Source organism: Tympanuchus pallidicinctus, unplaced genomic scaffold, assembly GCF_026119805.1.
Source record: "Tympanuchus pallidicinctus isolate F22 unplaced genomic scaffold, pur_lepc_1.0 scaffold1, whole genome shotgun sequence".
NCBI classification, from domain to species: Eukaryota; Metazoa; Chordata; class Aves; order Galliformes; family Phasianidae; genus Tympanuchus; species Tympanuchus pallidicinctus.
The window spans coordinates 49,405,075-49,420,894 of record NW_026294618.1 but is presented as its reverse complement, the minus strand read 5'-3'; the positions used below and the strand labels follow the sequence as shown (position 1 = coordinate 49,420,894).

At 36.3% G+C, this 15,820-nt stretch overlaps 1 protein-coding gene across 21 annotated transcripts in view; it reads left to right on the top strand.

The window, feature by feature from the left end:
* TRDN (triadin) overlaps positions 1–15,820 on the top strand; it is a 207,337-nt gene that overhangs the window by 22,944 nt on the left and 168,573 nt on the right. For all 21 annotated transcript variants that reach the window (XM_052677499.1, XM_052677491.1, XM_052677507.1 and 18 more), the window contains one exon: positions 10,004–10,210. In XM_052677499.1, coding sequence (XP_052533459.1) covers positions 10,009–10,210 — 202 coding nt within the window. In that variant the 5' untranslated portion in view covers positions 10,004–10,008. The remainder of the gene's footprint in view (positions 1–10,003; positions 10,211–15,820) is intronic.

Sequence of the window (15,820 nt, the reverse complement as noted above, 5' to 3'; positions counted from 1 at the left end):
TTAAACCACTCCCTCTTGTCCTATTACTATGCACCCTCATAAATAGCCATTCTCTCTCCTCTTTATATGCTCCCTTCAAGTATTGGAAGGCTGCAGTGAGGTCTCCCTGGAGCCTTCTCTTCTCCAAGCTAAACAAGCTCAGTTCCATCAACCTTTCCTCATAGGAGAGCTGCTCCAGCCCTCTGATCATCTTAGTGGCCCTCCTCTGGACCCGCTCCAAGAGCTCCACGTCCTTCATGTTCTGGGGTCCCCAGGCCTGGATGCAGTACTTCAGAAGGGGCCTCACAAGAGCAGAGTAGAGGGGGACAATCACCTCCCTCTCCCTGGTTGCCACCCCTTTTTAATGCAGCCCAGAACACAGTTGGCCTTTTGGGCTACAAGCGCACACTGCTGGCTCGTGTCCAGCTTCTACCAGGATCCCCAGGTCCTTCTCTGCAGGGCTGCTCTCAAGCAGATCTTCCCTCAGTTTGTATAAACAACTGGGATTGTTCCGACCCAAGTGCAGCATGCTGAACTTTGCCTTAGTGAACCTCATTAGTTTTTTTTCATGTGCCCACTTCTCCAGACTGTCCAGGTCCCTCTGGATGGCTTCCCTGGCTTTTCCTTCTTTTCAGTGTGTAGATGAAATGCCATATGAATATCAGCATAGAGAAAAAAGACTTTATACCTGTATATGAATACTCTGTGATCTTTTCTCATCAAGCTTGCTTCCATAACTGTTTCACATTTTCAAAAATTTGTCCTTGCTATAATCCAGTAACTTTTACCTAATGCCGAATTCCATCCCCATGAGTTCAAGAATCTTTTTTGTCCTAAATCCAGAGGAATGCTCTCCAAAGGATTCCTCCAGACCAAAAAAAAATAGGAGAAAAATGACTTCAAAGGAGCCATCTTGATCAAGACTACTGCTACTACTTTTATATTAGACTCCTTTACAAAAGGTGGACCTTTGTTCAAAAGCTCCTTTTTTACTACATACTGTAGCTAACTACAGGTAGCTTGAAATAAAAGAAACCAAAAAATCATCTCGTTAATCATTCAAAGACAAAAATGTGAGAGATAATGCTAGTTCCACCAGGAGAAACACATCTGGAATTTTTTTACAGAGATTCTTTATACTGGTATGGTGGTATAGTTGCTGGGAGTGAAAACAGGTATTTGTAACTTACAATTTATCCTTCAATATTTATTATAACTATCAATATTTTACAGATGGGAGCATCTAAATGGACTTTCTTTTTCTTATAGAAAAAAAAAAATTAGCGTATTTCTGTAATCCTTTATAAACATTTTAGGACTGTATGAAGTTGAGTTTCCAAAAACAAATAACAAAAAAGGATGCATACAGTGCTGTTGCTTCAGAAGGTTTCATGCTATTTAAAGATAAATGGCAACCATTTTCCTCTAACCTTCATTTTGACATTTTATAAGATAAGATATACCTCTCAGCTTATATCAACTCACAAGTATGTCTGAATAACCCTTCGGCACCTCTTTCATAAATGTCAGAATTCTAAAATGAACAGTAAGTAAAAATTCTTTTTACTGTTTTACAGAAAAAAAGCTTGTTTCCAAAAAGGGAAGGTATTACTACCAATCAATAAAAAGTATCTTGTACAGAATACAACAAATAATGAATTTTTCAGGATACCGTGAGTTTAGTATTGTATGCTTAGAAGTCAGTTACACTCTTTTCTCATCTGCATAATGAGGAATTCGAAAAGAAACGAGATTTTTGAACAAATCTCAGCATATTTAGAAGAAAATGTAAAAGAGGGGTCAAAGTGATTAGGCATTTCGATCAGAAAGATGTAAGTCTCCAACTCACAGATATGTCTACTGCCTTTTGGAAAGTGAGTATCTTGTGTGTCCCTTTGCTGTAGTTGGCTTCTGGTTTAATATGCAGTAAAGGGTACTTCTTTTCTTATTCAGTATGAACAACTGTACTTTTTGCAGTTTTGTCTTTGTAGGAATAATTTATTCCATGTTGATTATTGTTAACTCAGTGGTTTTCTAAGTTCTCAAGAAATCACTACATGAAGTAATAGATCTGTCAATAAAATGATATATACAATTTCCCAGTAAAATCTCCTGTCTTTTAAACCTGGACCTTAGAGTTTTCCTTCCCTTCCTTTTTTTCCGAAAGTCATTTCAGATGTGAATTCTTGTAAGGAAGCTTACAATACAATGTCGTATAAGACTATTTCAGCAGGCTCAACAACAGAGAGAATCTGTTAGAAGCTAATAACTGTTCATTCCTTCTATGCCTGTTATACTTGAATAATAACCAGGATAATGTAAAAGTTCTTTGAAATACATATACGCACACGGGAAAAAAAAAGCACAGATAGAATGTTAAAAGTCATCTCAGCACAATATTCTTTATAAGCAATTTCAGAATGAAGTGAAAGTATTTTTTACATTGCCTTGGAAAGGTACACCAGACAAATTTTCCGGTACTTAATGTGAAGTATCAACCAATCCTCTGCTGAACTATGAAATCAAAATATGTAAAGAAATACAAATGCTGCCTGTTTCAGATGTTTACAACCATATCATTTTCAGGGTTTATAAATTGTGCAATGTGCTGTTTGGAAAGACTTTTGTACCTAATCTTCCTTTCAAGGTCAATGTGTCTTGTTCCTCATCTTAATTTTCTGAAGATCTTATTTGCTGTTACACTTCAGTGAATTGTATTTTCCTTCCCTACTGTCAGATTTGTTTTCCTCAACAAAAAAGTTTCATAGCTACTTCTGTGATTTCCATCCCTGCCCCATCTCCTCCCCCCTACCCTCCCCCCATCCTTACTGAGGAGAGCTCTTGTGGCAGTGAAGCCAGGATACCCTAATGGATTCTGGCTCTTTGCTTACAGCACTGGTCCAAATCCATCATCTAAATCTGCATGGAAAGAAGTTAACTATGTAAGCCATCTCAATATATGATGTACATATACTTTTTTATATGCACAGAAGTTTTTTCAAAAATGATCTTTGTAGCTGTTCTCAGGAAAAAAAAAAAAAAAAAGAAAGAAAGAAAGAAAGAAAGAAAGAAAGAAAGAAAGAAAGAAAGAAAGAAAGAAAGAAAGAAAGAAAGAAAGAAAGAAAGAAAGAAAGAAAGAGAAAGAATAAGAAAGGATGGACAGACACATGCCTTCAAAAATTGTAGCTAGACAGAAACGATGTTCCTTAAAGGTATTTTTATTTGATATTCTTGGAATGTGATGAAGAGCTGTTGTGCTTCAACAGTTTAATCAGTTCAGCAATTTATTTATACCAGGTCTTATGGTGCATTATATAAGAAATATAGTAAGAAATTTAAAAACATTGGAACTTTCTGTGTTTTCACTGTTTCTTTTATTGAGAGTTACTATCTCTTCACAGAGGGTTTTGAAAAATTGTTCTATATAAAAAAGAATGCTCCCCCCAAAACATATTCTGTCTTTTTATTATAACAGCACTGCATAAAAAATAGTAATTTGTTTCTGAAAAGTTCATTTTCTCTTGCTGCTCTCTCCCATTTAGAATCACCATACTCCTCACAGTATATTGATGAGGAAATTGCTACTATTTCGCAATGGAAGAATTATGAATCCAAGCAGGACATAAGCAGTAGTGTCTAATGAATTTTCCAAAAGAAAAAATCCTGTTTCCATTTAAGTGGAATTACAAAGAAAGAGCAGTGGAGAAGTAATAACATAACTAAACTATTGCTTGTTGAACTTTTTGATCTTATCTCCCAGTTTCATTCATTAGTTACAATGATCATCTCATGCTATGAGCAGGTACTTCAAAGTCAGCAGACCTACTTTAAAGCATAGATTTAGCTCGTGAGAATGAGGTTATCAAGAGCATGAGAACTGTCAACATGGCAGTTGACTGGTCCAGGTAGTGTGTTATCATGTCTTCATCAGTAGCCACTGCATAATGCTGAAGAAAAAATATTGAGTTCAAGTATTAAATGTTTACTCCTTATTCTACCATAATATGCCAGAACCTCCAGCATATAGAGATTTGAAATAAGGGCAATCCCTGAGCTAGAGATTATATATTTGTTTTTAAAAGTACTGATTTTTTTCCATGACATTTCCCAGTCCTTGTCATAACATGGCCATATCTCATTGGAAAGTCATTTTCATTTTCTGCTCATGAAGTTATTATTAGTTAAATAAGTAATTTATTCAGGGAAAATTTACTTTGTGGTTTTTTTTTCCACATAGCATGTGGTACTACTGCATCCTAACAAAGCATCTTTAGTAGAATGCCAAAATATGGATCACAGCTTAGAATACAGAATTAATAACTTCTATTATGTTCACTTACACTATTTATTCTTAGTAATAAATAACAGTAATTAATATTAATTAATAGTAGTATTATTTATTTATATTGCATAAAATTCACATTTTCAAGGAATTATATTGAAATGACAATAAAATATATCTTTTATTCTACAAACTTCTTATTGAAATTGATGCATGTGTTCAACAGACTGGTGTACATAATTCCTTGGAGAATGAATGGGAATCATTAATAGAACTTCTCAAAATTATCAGATGCTATCTATCAAAAATAAAACCAATGCAGCTGTAATAACAGAAAAGGAAATTAAAAGAATATACAGCACAGTATGTAATTGTAAGTGCTTTTCTGAATTCAATTGTTCAGTTAATTTTCATGCTCCATCCACTCTATATTCCATAATCTCTATTCTATTTCTTTAGTAGTGTAGAATTGGTTACTGCATAATCTCCAACCCTATTTTCCACATTTCATAAAGAATATTACATTTTTATAACTATCAGTCGCCAATAAATCTGCAAATGTTCCCTCACAGACTGCCCCAGTTACAACTTTTTAAGCCATTAGTCTGCAGAGGTGCTGCCTTTTGACTTTGAGATGTTTGCCAACATATACATATGTGTTGAGAGGTTTTTCTTTTTGCATTCTGATTGTATAAGCTGTGAGTAGAGCAATATGTCAGTACCCTGTGCGATGACTTTCAAAATGTGTATATTCTGGGATCAGTTGTGAAACTCCTTCTACATATTTTTTCCTGTTAATCATTCCAGTTTTATTCTTTCATTCATACATAGTGGGATGCAGTATGAAACAGAAAAAAAGGTTTGATTTAGTCAGTCATCTTAAGAGAAGATTTATGCTGCAGCTCTAAATAAATTATTTTTGTGGATTTGTTACATTTCTGCTTATCAAATTGCAGAAGCTCCTTTAAACTCAGAACACCTATGATAGGTAGGTGCCTATTACCCATTTCTGTGCTGAACTGAATCTCTTTGTCCTATCCACAGAACCTGTTGCCAATAGTGGTGAGAGAGGAGCTTGCAAAGATAAACTGAATTTCCCTATTTGAGATATCTTTCACTGATTCAATCTACCTCTCCATCATTATTAGGAATTCTTGCCCTTGTATTACTATGTTTGTTCAATAGGAACCATGACACATATTAGAGGATCTAAGAAAGTTCTTAATCAGTTGAAAGATACCTGAATTTCATTGTTCCCAAATGTATTCAGGGAAAAGGCATGAGTCCAGTGTAGAGTTTCCAACTCCTTGTGCCTTTGAAAAATTGGCCAAATCATCTATATACTTTTTGGGTGCATTAAAAAGAGCTTGGCCAGCAGGTCGAGGGAGGTGATCCTCCCCCTCTACTCTGCCCTGGTAAGGCTTCATCTAGAGTACTGTGTCCAGTTCTGGGCTCCCCAGTACAAAAAGACAGGGATCTCTTGGAAAGAGTCCAGCGGAGGGCCACAAAGATGATGAAGGGCCTGGAGCATCTCTCCTATGAGGAAAGGCTGAGTGAACTGGGTCTGTTCAGCCTTGAGGAAAGATGACTGAGAGGAGATCTGATCCAGGTCTATAAATATCTAAAGTGTGGGGAGCAGAGTGGTTAGGCCAGACTTTCCAGCAGTGTGTGGAGACAGGATAAGGGGAAATGGCCAGAAACTGCAGCATAGGAAGTTCTGCACAAATGTGCGCAAGAACTTCTTCACTGTGAGGGTGATGGAGTGTTATAACAGGCTGCCCAGGGAGGTTGTGGAGTCTCATTCTCTGGAGATATTCAAGACCTGCCTGGACACCTACTTGCGCAACCTGGTGTAGGGAACCTGCTTTGGGAGGTCCCTTCCAACCCCAATAATTCTGTGATTCTGTGATTCTGTGAAGGCAGAAAGTTGCTGGACAAAAGTTATAAGGCCACTTCAGGAATTTTTTTTTTTGCACGTTACTATTAACTGCATCAGAAATTCTGCCTTTTTCTTTCCACTTGTATAAACCAAGGGGGCAGAAATCATATTAGAGAGATGAAAAGAGAACTATAGCAATGCATACCACCTAAAAAACAGGAACAGGCACTGCACTTTGGGTATTTTTATGTGTATAGGAAAATAGTAGTTATCGTCAGAGCTGCAGCAGTCTGCACGCTCAGTGAAGATGATATGATGGACCTTAAAGAATGCATCAGATTATTGTATACACATTGCCCAGTCCTTCACCAAAGGGTTCTAATCTCTACCTCTTTTCTCCTTCTGGCATCCTCCTTCTGTAGATTCAGATTCCAGTCTGCCACAAGAGTGGTGAATTGATAAGGTCACTGGGTTAAAGCCCAAGGCTCAAGCGAGAGTTTAACATACAGTGTAAATTTATACAGTCATTCTTTCTGTTTTCTACTCCCTTAATTAATATTTAAATATTCCAAGTGAAGTGAAATAAGTTGAACAGGAGCCATTAATGACCCGAATCCAGAACACTCTATAGTCTGTTTATTGGAGTGTTCATCTGGGAAGCAGAATAGAGAAGTCAAGATCTACTATCTCTTCCATTTAAAGGCAGACTGCTCTGAGGCTTCTCAAGTCTCAGCTGAATTGCCCTAGAAGTACTGTTATTATTTAAAAAACAGCAACCTCCTTCTTCCTAGCAGCATGGATAGCCCTTTCTTTTTAATACGTCCAGTATTACCTAGTCTTAAAATTACATTTTGCATTAAGTATTCTACTTGATTTTTTAATTTTTTAAAATTCTGTTCTCAGGATGAAGGCTGTAATACAGAAGATATGTAGGAAATAACATAAATACAGGAAATGACTATTTTATATTTGAATGAGTCTGGACAGCATAGGGCTGGGTTGTTTTTTTTTTTTTCTTTTTCTAATTTTTCTTCAGGGGTATTGGGAAGCCTAGATGCTAAATTGCCCATTCCTTCATTCCTTGACCGTAGACTCCCTATGCTTATTATGCCTTAAGGAGAACTCAGCTCACTAACCCAAAGGGGTTAGCTGCCAGAACTACAAGTTCACCCTAAACTCTAAAAGTTGCACAGTATTCTCCTCAACATTGCCACTGATTGTCAAGGTTTATTTATACCTCTGAGACTTTATGGGTCTTTAGATTGTATCCTAAGTGACAAGACTGAAACCAAAGGATTAGTAAGAATCTCAGTGTTTCAGCAGTTTAGAATTTAGCAAATCAATCTGTTGATGCAAATGTGATATTTGTGACCTGATGGGGCTGTTCTGTGTGCATGAGAAATTGTGATGTGGAGTCAAACGTATATATCTCTGGAATAATCTTTTTATGAAATGCGCATAACTTTTAAAAGTTCCTAGCCCCATTGAAAATCAGTAACAATCACAACTCAGTGCGCCAGGAGGCTCTCACAGATGTGGCAGTGGGCTGAAATTGGATGGCTGAAATTGTAACAGCCTTCAGCTGCACCCTCCACTATTGAAAAAGATGTTGCCGCCCCCACATCTGGGACTGCTGATGTGTTCACAAATCTCCTAACCTACTGCAATGTTCATCTAAGTATACTAAACTGGATTCTGGTTGGCTATAACACAGGCAGAGAAATTGGTCTTGGGCACGAAAATACTAATTATATGGGTGGGAATGTCTGGAATTTGATTTTAACCTGTTGCTGAGTGACACCTCTCAAGTGGGAAAGGGACACTTGATAGGCTCCAGCAGTAGATTTCAAGGCAGCAAATATGTCTGCTTGGGCAGAAGCTCTGCTCAACTGTAGTACTGGATTTCCTAAGAGCCCAGTGGAAGGCCTCAAAGATAATTAAGAGCCTGGAGCATCTCCTGTAGGAGAAAAGACTGAAGTAACCTAGGTCTGTTCAGCCTGGGGAGAAGGAGACTGAGAGGGGATCTGACAAATGTTTATAAATAACTACAGGGAGGTGGGAGGGAAATAGATGAGGCCAGGCTCTTCTCGGTTTAGTGTGGAACAAGGAACAATGGCCTAAAACTTGAACATACATAAGAAATTTCGAACTAATATGCAGAAGAAATTTATGGTAAGGGTAACTGGACACTGGCACAGGTTGCCCAGAGGGCTCGTAGAGTCTCATTTAGGGAGATATTCTAGGCCAGTCTGGATGCCTACCTGTGCAATTTATTGTAGGCTACCTGCTTTAGCAAGGGCTTGGACTTGATGTTCTCTTGAGGTCCCTTCCAACTCCTCCGGTTCTGTGATTCTGTGAATATTTTTCAGAGGAAGAGAGCAAGTAGCTAATTAGATTTGTGAATAATGCTGCCTATAGTTGTCCCATCTTTCTTTACTGATCTAATTGTGAAAATAGTAGGACTGCTAGATTTGGGAAAGAAGATCAGTAGGAGATGGACAACAAAGCACACAACATTTGGGCACTCAAAATGAAGGACAACGCAGGGAAAAACATCAGGATTGCACCATAAGTACTGCAAAAATGGTAGTGGGGAGTCTATTAATCTTTGTGTAGTGCAGCTCTTTCACTTTCTATACCCCTATCATCCTAGAAAATTATTAGCCTTTGGTTGAGTAGCTGCAAAGGACATATTTGATATCAAGGTGAGAAATAGAGGTATGAGATAATCAGGCATCATCTTATTCCTTGAAAGTTCAGACCTCTGTGTGGACAAAGGTCCCTAAAATCACTGACATTTATTGAGAGATGTTAAAAAATGAACCCACCTACACTGGGAACATATGTCATATCATATATATCATACAGTAGCTTAACAGTAGGTTACCAGCAGATTTGTAGACTAAGCTGGTGGAGTACCATGTTCTACTGTTTTTAACTGTGAAGTTATGAATATTTTTACTTTTATTGTTTTATATTCTGGAAAACAACTACCAACCAAGATTTTTTAGGCTATCACTGTATTTTATGAGGAAGAATAATATGGAACATTTCAAATGCTGTCAGTTTTCATTTACCAAAATTAAGGTTTGTATGGAGAAATAGTTTTTCTCAATACCCTAAGAAAAAGTAGATTAACTTTTTAACTCTCCATTAAACATTTAATTTATAGCAACAGTTAACTTAGTTAATGTTAGTATTCACCTTCCTACCTTCTTACTGGGACCAAACCAATGAATGCCTTTTTGAAATTAAGCCTACTTCGGCATTGTAATTCTTTCTTCTAAAGAGATAATTTAATTATGTGAAAATGAGAAGATCTAAGGTATTTAAAAATCAGGTACAAGCTTCCTTGAAGTGTAATGATACTGTATGTTTAAATCTTTTGTGTTTCTGTTGGATAAAATGGGATATAAACGTCCTTGACAGCAGAATTCAAGCCAAACCTCAAGAGGCATAAATGCGTTAGCTCCATTACAGATAATGGAAGTACACTTAATCACATCACCTAAGAATCTGGCCTACAGCCCATAACAAGACAGTCCTTTGGAGGGTAATAATATTTGATGTTTTCATCAATCACTCTCCTAGGTCTGTAGCTATCTGTGGCAGACTAAAAAATATCACATCATAAACAAAAAGGCCAGTCGTGGCTATTTCACCATGTTTGCATCCAAATAAAATTTACTAATTGTGGCCCTAGTTCAGGAAAATCTTCTTTCAGAAAATGTAATATTTACTTTTGTAATATTTACTTTTAATTTACATGTTCTGAGAATAGATGTATTTCAATACAACAGTCAAATTCTTGCATCTTAGGCTCCAAGTTTTATATTCTCATTCCTTTGCTTTTACTTGCTTAGGACGTATGTCTACGACCACTACAGTAACAGATGGTAAGAATGGATCTGTTCCATCATCCATGAGAATGGCCAAGAAATCAGTTACAGAAGACCTTGTGACAACATTCAGCTCCCCAGCAGCATGGCTTCTTGTTGTGGCTCTGATTGTTACCTGGTCAGCAGTAGCTATTGTAATGTTTGACCTGGTGGATTACAAAGGCTTTGCAGGTAAAACTCAGCATCTTTTGTTTGATATATCTTATATAAGAATTTAAAAAAATATTAAGGTGTGTGTATTATGTAAATATGAATGAATACCTTCTTAAGAGTCAGCACACTATCTCTGCTGAGTTTACTGTTAGAGGAGATATTGTGAGAAATGTCAGCATATATTCATTTATACATCATAAGTTGTTGTAATTTAAATCTTTCCATTTTGCAGCCCATCTTTATCCTGGAAAATGTATATGTTGACAGTAATATGATATGTATATGAGCATACATGCTCAGATTTCTGTTTTGCAATTTCTGAATTATTAATTTCCATCTTCTTAAATATATTTTCAAATTTCTCTTAGTTTCCTTAAGTATTCTGACATCTGCTTACACAATTCCTTCACAAAAAATATGAAAAACACCATTTGTAAACATACTAACTGTAAATTCATCTGCAAAACTCATAAGTATAGAAAGACAGATTCTTAGCATTAGCTAAGCCACAACCATACCCTCACTTAGGCATTTTAAGATTGGTCAAACTGAGTATACAGGATCAAGTTTGGGAATAGATTTGTTTTTGAGGGCAAGGCATATTCACTTGGCACAAGGACTATGATTCCGGTTGAGGAAAAAGAAGAAAGAAATGGTGAATAAAAATGAGCTCATCATTACTTGATTTTTATACCTTGCAGCTGGCAGTCATGTATAACAGAAATTAAAATAAATTTGTGTTTTTAAAGAGGGCATACTATTCAGCAAGCATGAGATAAGCAGGCTGTAGTGACTGGGAAATATGTGAAGCAAAACTAGAAAAGAAATGATGAAGGTCCTTTTCTTTTCTAAAGAAGAACACCAGCTCTACAGTGACCTCATCTATAACAATAATTAACTAGGAATAGAAATTCAGCCATTTTATTAGCTTACTGATAAATCCATAGATTTTAGTCCTGCTGTAAATCAATATTGACCTCAAGATTTGCTGAAAAATCTTTTGAGGCAAAGAGCTTGAAAGAAACCTACTAATTCTGATTTGATGGATGACATAGAAGCTTGGAATATAGACAAAATGTAAGGCAGATCTCATTTAATTTTTTACTTCTAATTTGTTTTCAGAAGGAATTCACTTGAGTTTCAGTAACGTGGAAACTTCCTTCTGAGTGACCCTTCCTACACAAGCATCAGATTTTAATATGAACACCAAAAAAAATGTGGCAAAATGGACATAAACCAAGGGAGAGAAACCACCATATTTTGCTTGTAATTTTCCATATTAACTATCAATCAATCATATTCTTACTATTTTTTAGTAAGGAACAAGGGTATGCCTTAGATAAAACTAAACTAAGCAATTCATAGACTGGCTGTCAGCTTATTCATGCTCTGTATACTACTCAGGGTAATATTAAGCAATGCAAAACTATATTTTTTCGGTAGACTGAGGGAAAATTTCTAGGCAGATGGAAATCTGATGTTCACGTTGTATTGGTTAAATGAGCTTAAATCCCAAGGGCACTGATGCAAACTGACATTTTCAGACCAGGCAGTAGAAACAAAATAATGTAAAATTTAATCTGCAGAAGGAGTTCATATTTTGTAGAGATCTCTGAGTGATGATATTTCAATACTTTCATGGGTTCAAGTCTTTTTCTTCCCAAATATATTTCTGTTCCTACATGATTAATTAAAGCAGCATTTAAATAATCTATTAATGGTGAAATGTTAAATGAAAGAACTACTGTGCTCTTTCCGACCTAGATTTATCAGACTGCTTTCTGTTTTTACGGATACATAACGGTGGATGTATAGCTTTTATTATGGCCAGGGTTTCAGCTCCTGACTTCCTAATAAGCTGCAGTTGTCCAGCTGAAACCCACCTGTGGCAATAGCTGAAGACTTCACATAGAGTCACCTGGCTGGGAGTACTGATACTGAAATTATTTTCACCCTCTGACAGTGTGGCCTTTGCCTCCAGTGGAGCTGTGAAGGAAAACTTGGAGCATGTTTTAAGTGACCCCTTAAATCTAAAATCCAGGAATAGTTTCATTTTACAATGACATTTTTCCTTGAATAACATACAGTTTAAAAAATCTTAATCATTACTTTCATTGCTGTAAATTTAATTTTTCAAGCATGATTAAATTTAATTTATTAGTTTTTAAATGTAAATGAAAGATGCCAAATAAATTAAATGTGACTGTGTATTTTTTTTTATGTACAAAACACATAACATTCAGTGTCTTTTTTTTCCTGAGGTAGAACTTGCCTTTCTTAAGTCAGTGCATACATTTTTTTTTCAGATTTCTTTCCTTGAAGTTCCATTAAGCTCAACTCTAGAAAATATGCAGGGAAAAACTGAGAGGAAAACTTGTTTAGTCTGTTGAAGAGGGAACCGAGATTTGATCTAAGAGCAACACACTCTTTCAAAGGGCAGCTGAAAAAGTAGTAGATGACAAACAGTTACCAAGATGATTTTCCTGTAGTATCAGGTGATATAACAAGGTGAAAGGGCCTGAAGTTGTGTCACAGGAGGTTGGGACAAACCAAACACAGGACACTGGGAACAAAATCCTTATCATGAGGGTAGAGCAACACTAAGACTGCAGATTTTCCATCCTTGGAAGTCTTTGAGACTTTGTGAGCTGGTCATGGCTATCTGGCTCCAGTGGTAGCAGAAGTCCCTTGCTGAGAAGGATTGCACTAGATGAATTTCAGGGATGCCTCTGATCCATGTCTACGTGATTATATGATTCTATGAAAACCTCTGTCAGAATTTAATAAGGTATTTAGAAAGCACATTACAAGAGATCTCATTGGACTTCACAAATCTGGGGTGGATTTCCCCAGCCTCATGTATGGGGTGTGAATCTGCGAGCCATCGTAGTCAAGATTTCAGTCACTTGTTAGTGCAGTTAAAAATACACTGTGCGTATCTGCAGAGCTAGCCCTCTACCAGGTTTGCAGGAAGCAAGAACCTGAGCTGAGATTGCTGGGTAAAATGTCACACACCTACATGCTGGCACCCACTGACCTAGTGACTCCCATGACAGACTTTCATCATATTTATGAGCAAGAAATGCCAATTCCATAGCAAAGTCACTATTAATGACTATTCTGCACAGAACTGACTGTAGAAGAAAACAGCAGTTTGTAGACATAATAGGCCAGGCCAGGTTCTGCATATCTAAGGAATATACATAGATTTGCTCCTCCTAATTCCTACTGGTTATAGGAAACCAACCCACAGATTTTGCTTTTTGAGAACTATGGTATCAAACTCAAGTTTGGAAATTTTGAAGATTTGTGCTAATTGAGATTTATCACACATGTAACAATATGAAAATGAAGTATTTGTTCTCATCCTGAAATAAATGTAATGAAAACTTGCATTCCTATCATGTTATTTGGAAAACTGTAAACATGACTGAAATATTTCTAGTGTGCTATGAAGAAGACATGCATTACAAAAGGCTATCACACTATAAACCTCATGTAGTACGTAACATGTATGAATATGCAATAAGTAGCATACACACTGGGAGATCTCTTATACATTCTCAATATTTCTAGAAAAGCAAAAAGATTCGTTTTTGTTTTATGCGTGCTTTGCAACAATTTGTAATTACTTCCATCCCTAAAGTTCAAAAACATTTATTTCACTAATTGGCTTCATAATTCATGAATGTATTTCATGCATTTCTTGTACACAAACCTGGATCATATATTTTAATTAATACATGTAACTAAATAATTTAAGATTATTTCAGTTCCAAGTTTTGATTGCCCAGGAATCTGCATTTGGTAATGGGCGAATAAAGGGCTCAGAATTCCCCACCCTCTCCATGACCAATTACTCATAATTAACATTACCCTAATTTCAGATTCAGATTGTAACATTCAGAGTAAATTGAGTGATGTTGCCAGTCACCTAAGAGCCAGACAAGACAAACCTAGTGGAACCTCAGCAAATCTACAAAACCCTCAAATAGCTAGAAAATAATAAGCAAAAAGGGCACAAGACATGGGAAATGCAGGTTCCCATTTTCTTTTAATTACATTCATAAATGCAAAAAGGATAGGACCTTCCTTGTAGATAATTCATTGTTCTCAACCAAAAGAGGCATTTTAGAGATCTCCAGCCAAGGCAGATCTCTGTGGAGGTAATGCCTATCAATGGAGACACAGAGCTCCTGCCTCAATGCGAAACTGCAGAGATTATATCAGTAAGATATTCTCCTTAATGCTTTTTATTTTTCTTTTTTTCTTTCTTTTAAGATAGATAATAGGAAAACAACTGGCCAAATTGTTCTGGGCTCTTGGACACCAGCTTCTGACTAACACAGTCTGAAATCACCATTTCCCTGTCTTTAGTTTATGGTCACTTTTGTTTTGAAAGGTCCTGGGTATCCAGAGTGATATACATATTTTCCAGTAAAGGAAAACAAACAAACAAAAAATTAAGACCCTAGTTTTCATTTTAACATCTGTATTTTTAAGAGAAAAAGACCCAAGAAAATGGTGAACAGGACTCTAAGTAATTTGTGCTGTGTAGTTGGCACATTTTTTGTTCCAGTCTTCTGCATGAAAAAATTGTAAATTTCAAAACCTGATTATGACAAGTGGAATTCAAAAAAGACAGCTACTCTACTACACTACTATTTGCCTATTACTTTGTTTGTCTATTTATTTATTTCTCTATTTTTTGAGATAAACATTATCAGGAACATGAAACTAGGTTGCCATAAAAGTAATGTCTCCTATTTATTTCCATGGAAACGACAACAGATATAAGGAACACAACAACTCTATTTGATAGATCAAATTATTAGCTACAAAACACTATCTTTCATGGCGACCACCATTAGCTATGCATTTTCAACAGTGATGAGCAAGAACCTGCCTGATATAAAAATCTACACCAGCAGAGGTGACACACTCACTGTCGCCACCCACTGACTCACTGTCCTGTCATTCACAGTTTGGTTTCCATCAACATTCAGCAAGCATCAGTGACAGTCATGACTTTTTTTCTAAATGGAGGAAATCAGCTTCATACGCACTTTCATGTCAGATGCCATTTGTCAGACAGCCTCTCTGCTGCCACCTGTCACAAGGCAACAAATGTAACAAAATACTGGTGAGAAGGTTGGACTCCTACTGCCATACCACCAACAGCCACTTGTGATGTCGTGGGCCAATACAGTAAAAAAAAAGGAGGCACTACTTTCGGACCAACCCACATACATTCATTTTTCTTCTGGAGTTTTATCCTAATACAGTCATTCTGTTGCATTTATGTTCAATTATAACTTCTAAAAATTGAGAGGAAAAAAAAGAAGAGAGTACTTATATTAAGATTGGCATTTTTTCCAATTTTACTAATAAAATTAACTTACTTTTGTTTTTGCTTAAAGTGCCAGCAAACAAATAGAACAAATATTTTTGCCTCTCAGTGCAAGGGGTGTTTAAAAGTATCACCAAATTAAAATAATTGCTAAAAGGTTTTCCAGACATGCAAAGCCCAAGAAAAATCTCCAATGGAATGCAGGAGTGGAATGTAAAATAATAAAAATATAAAATATAAAGATATAAAAAATAAAGTATAAAATATGAAATATAAAA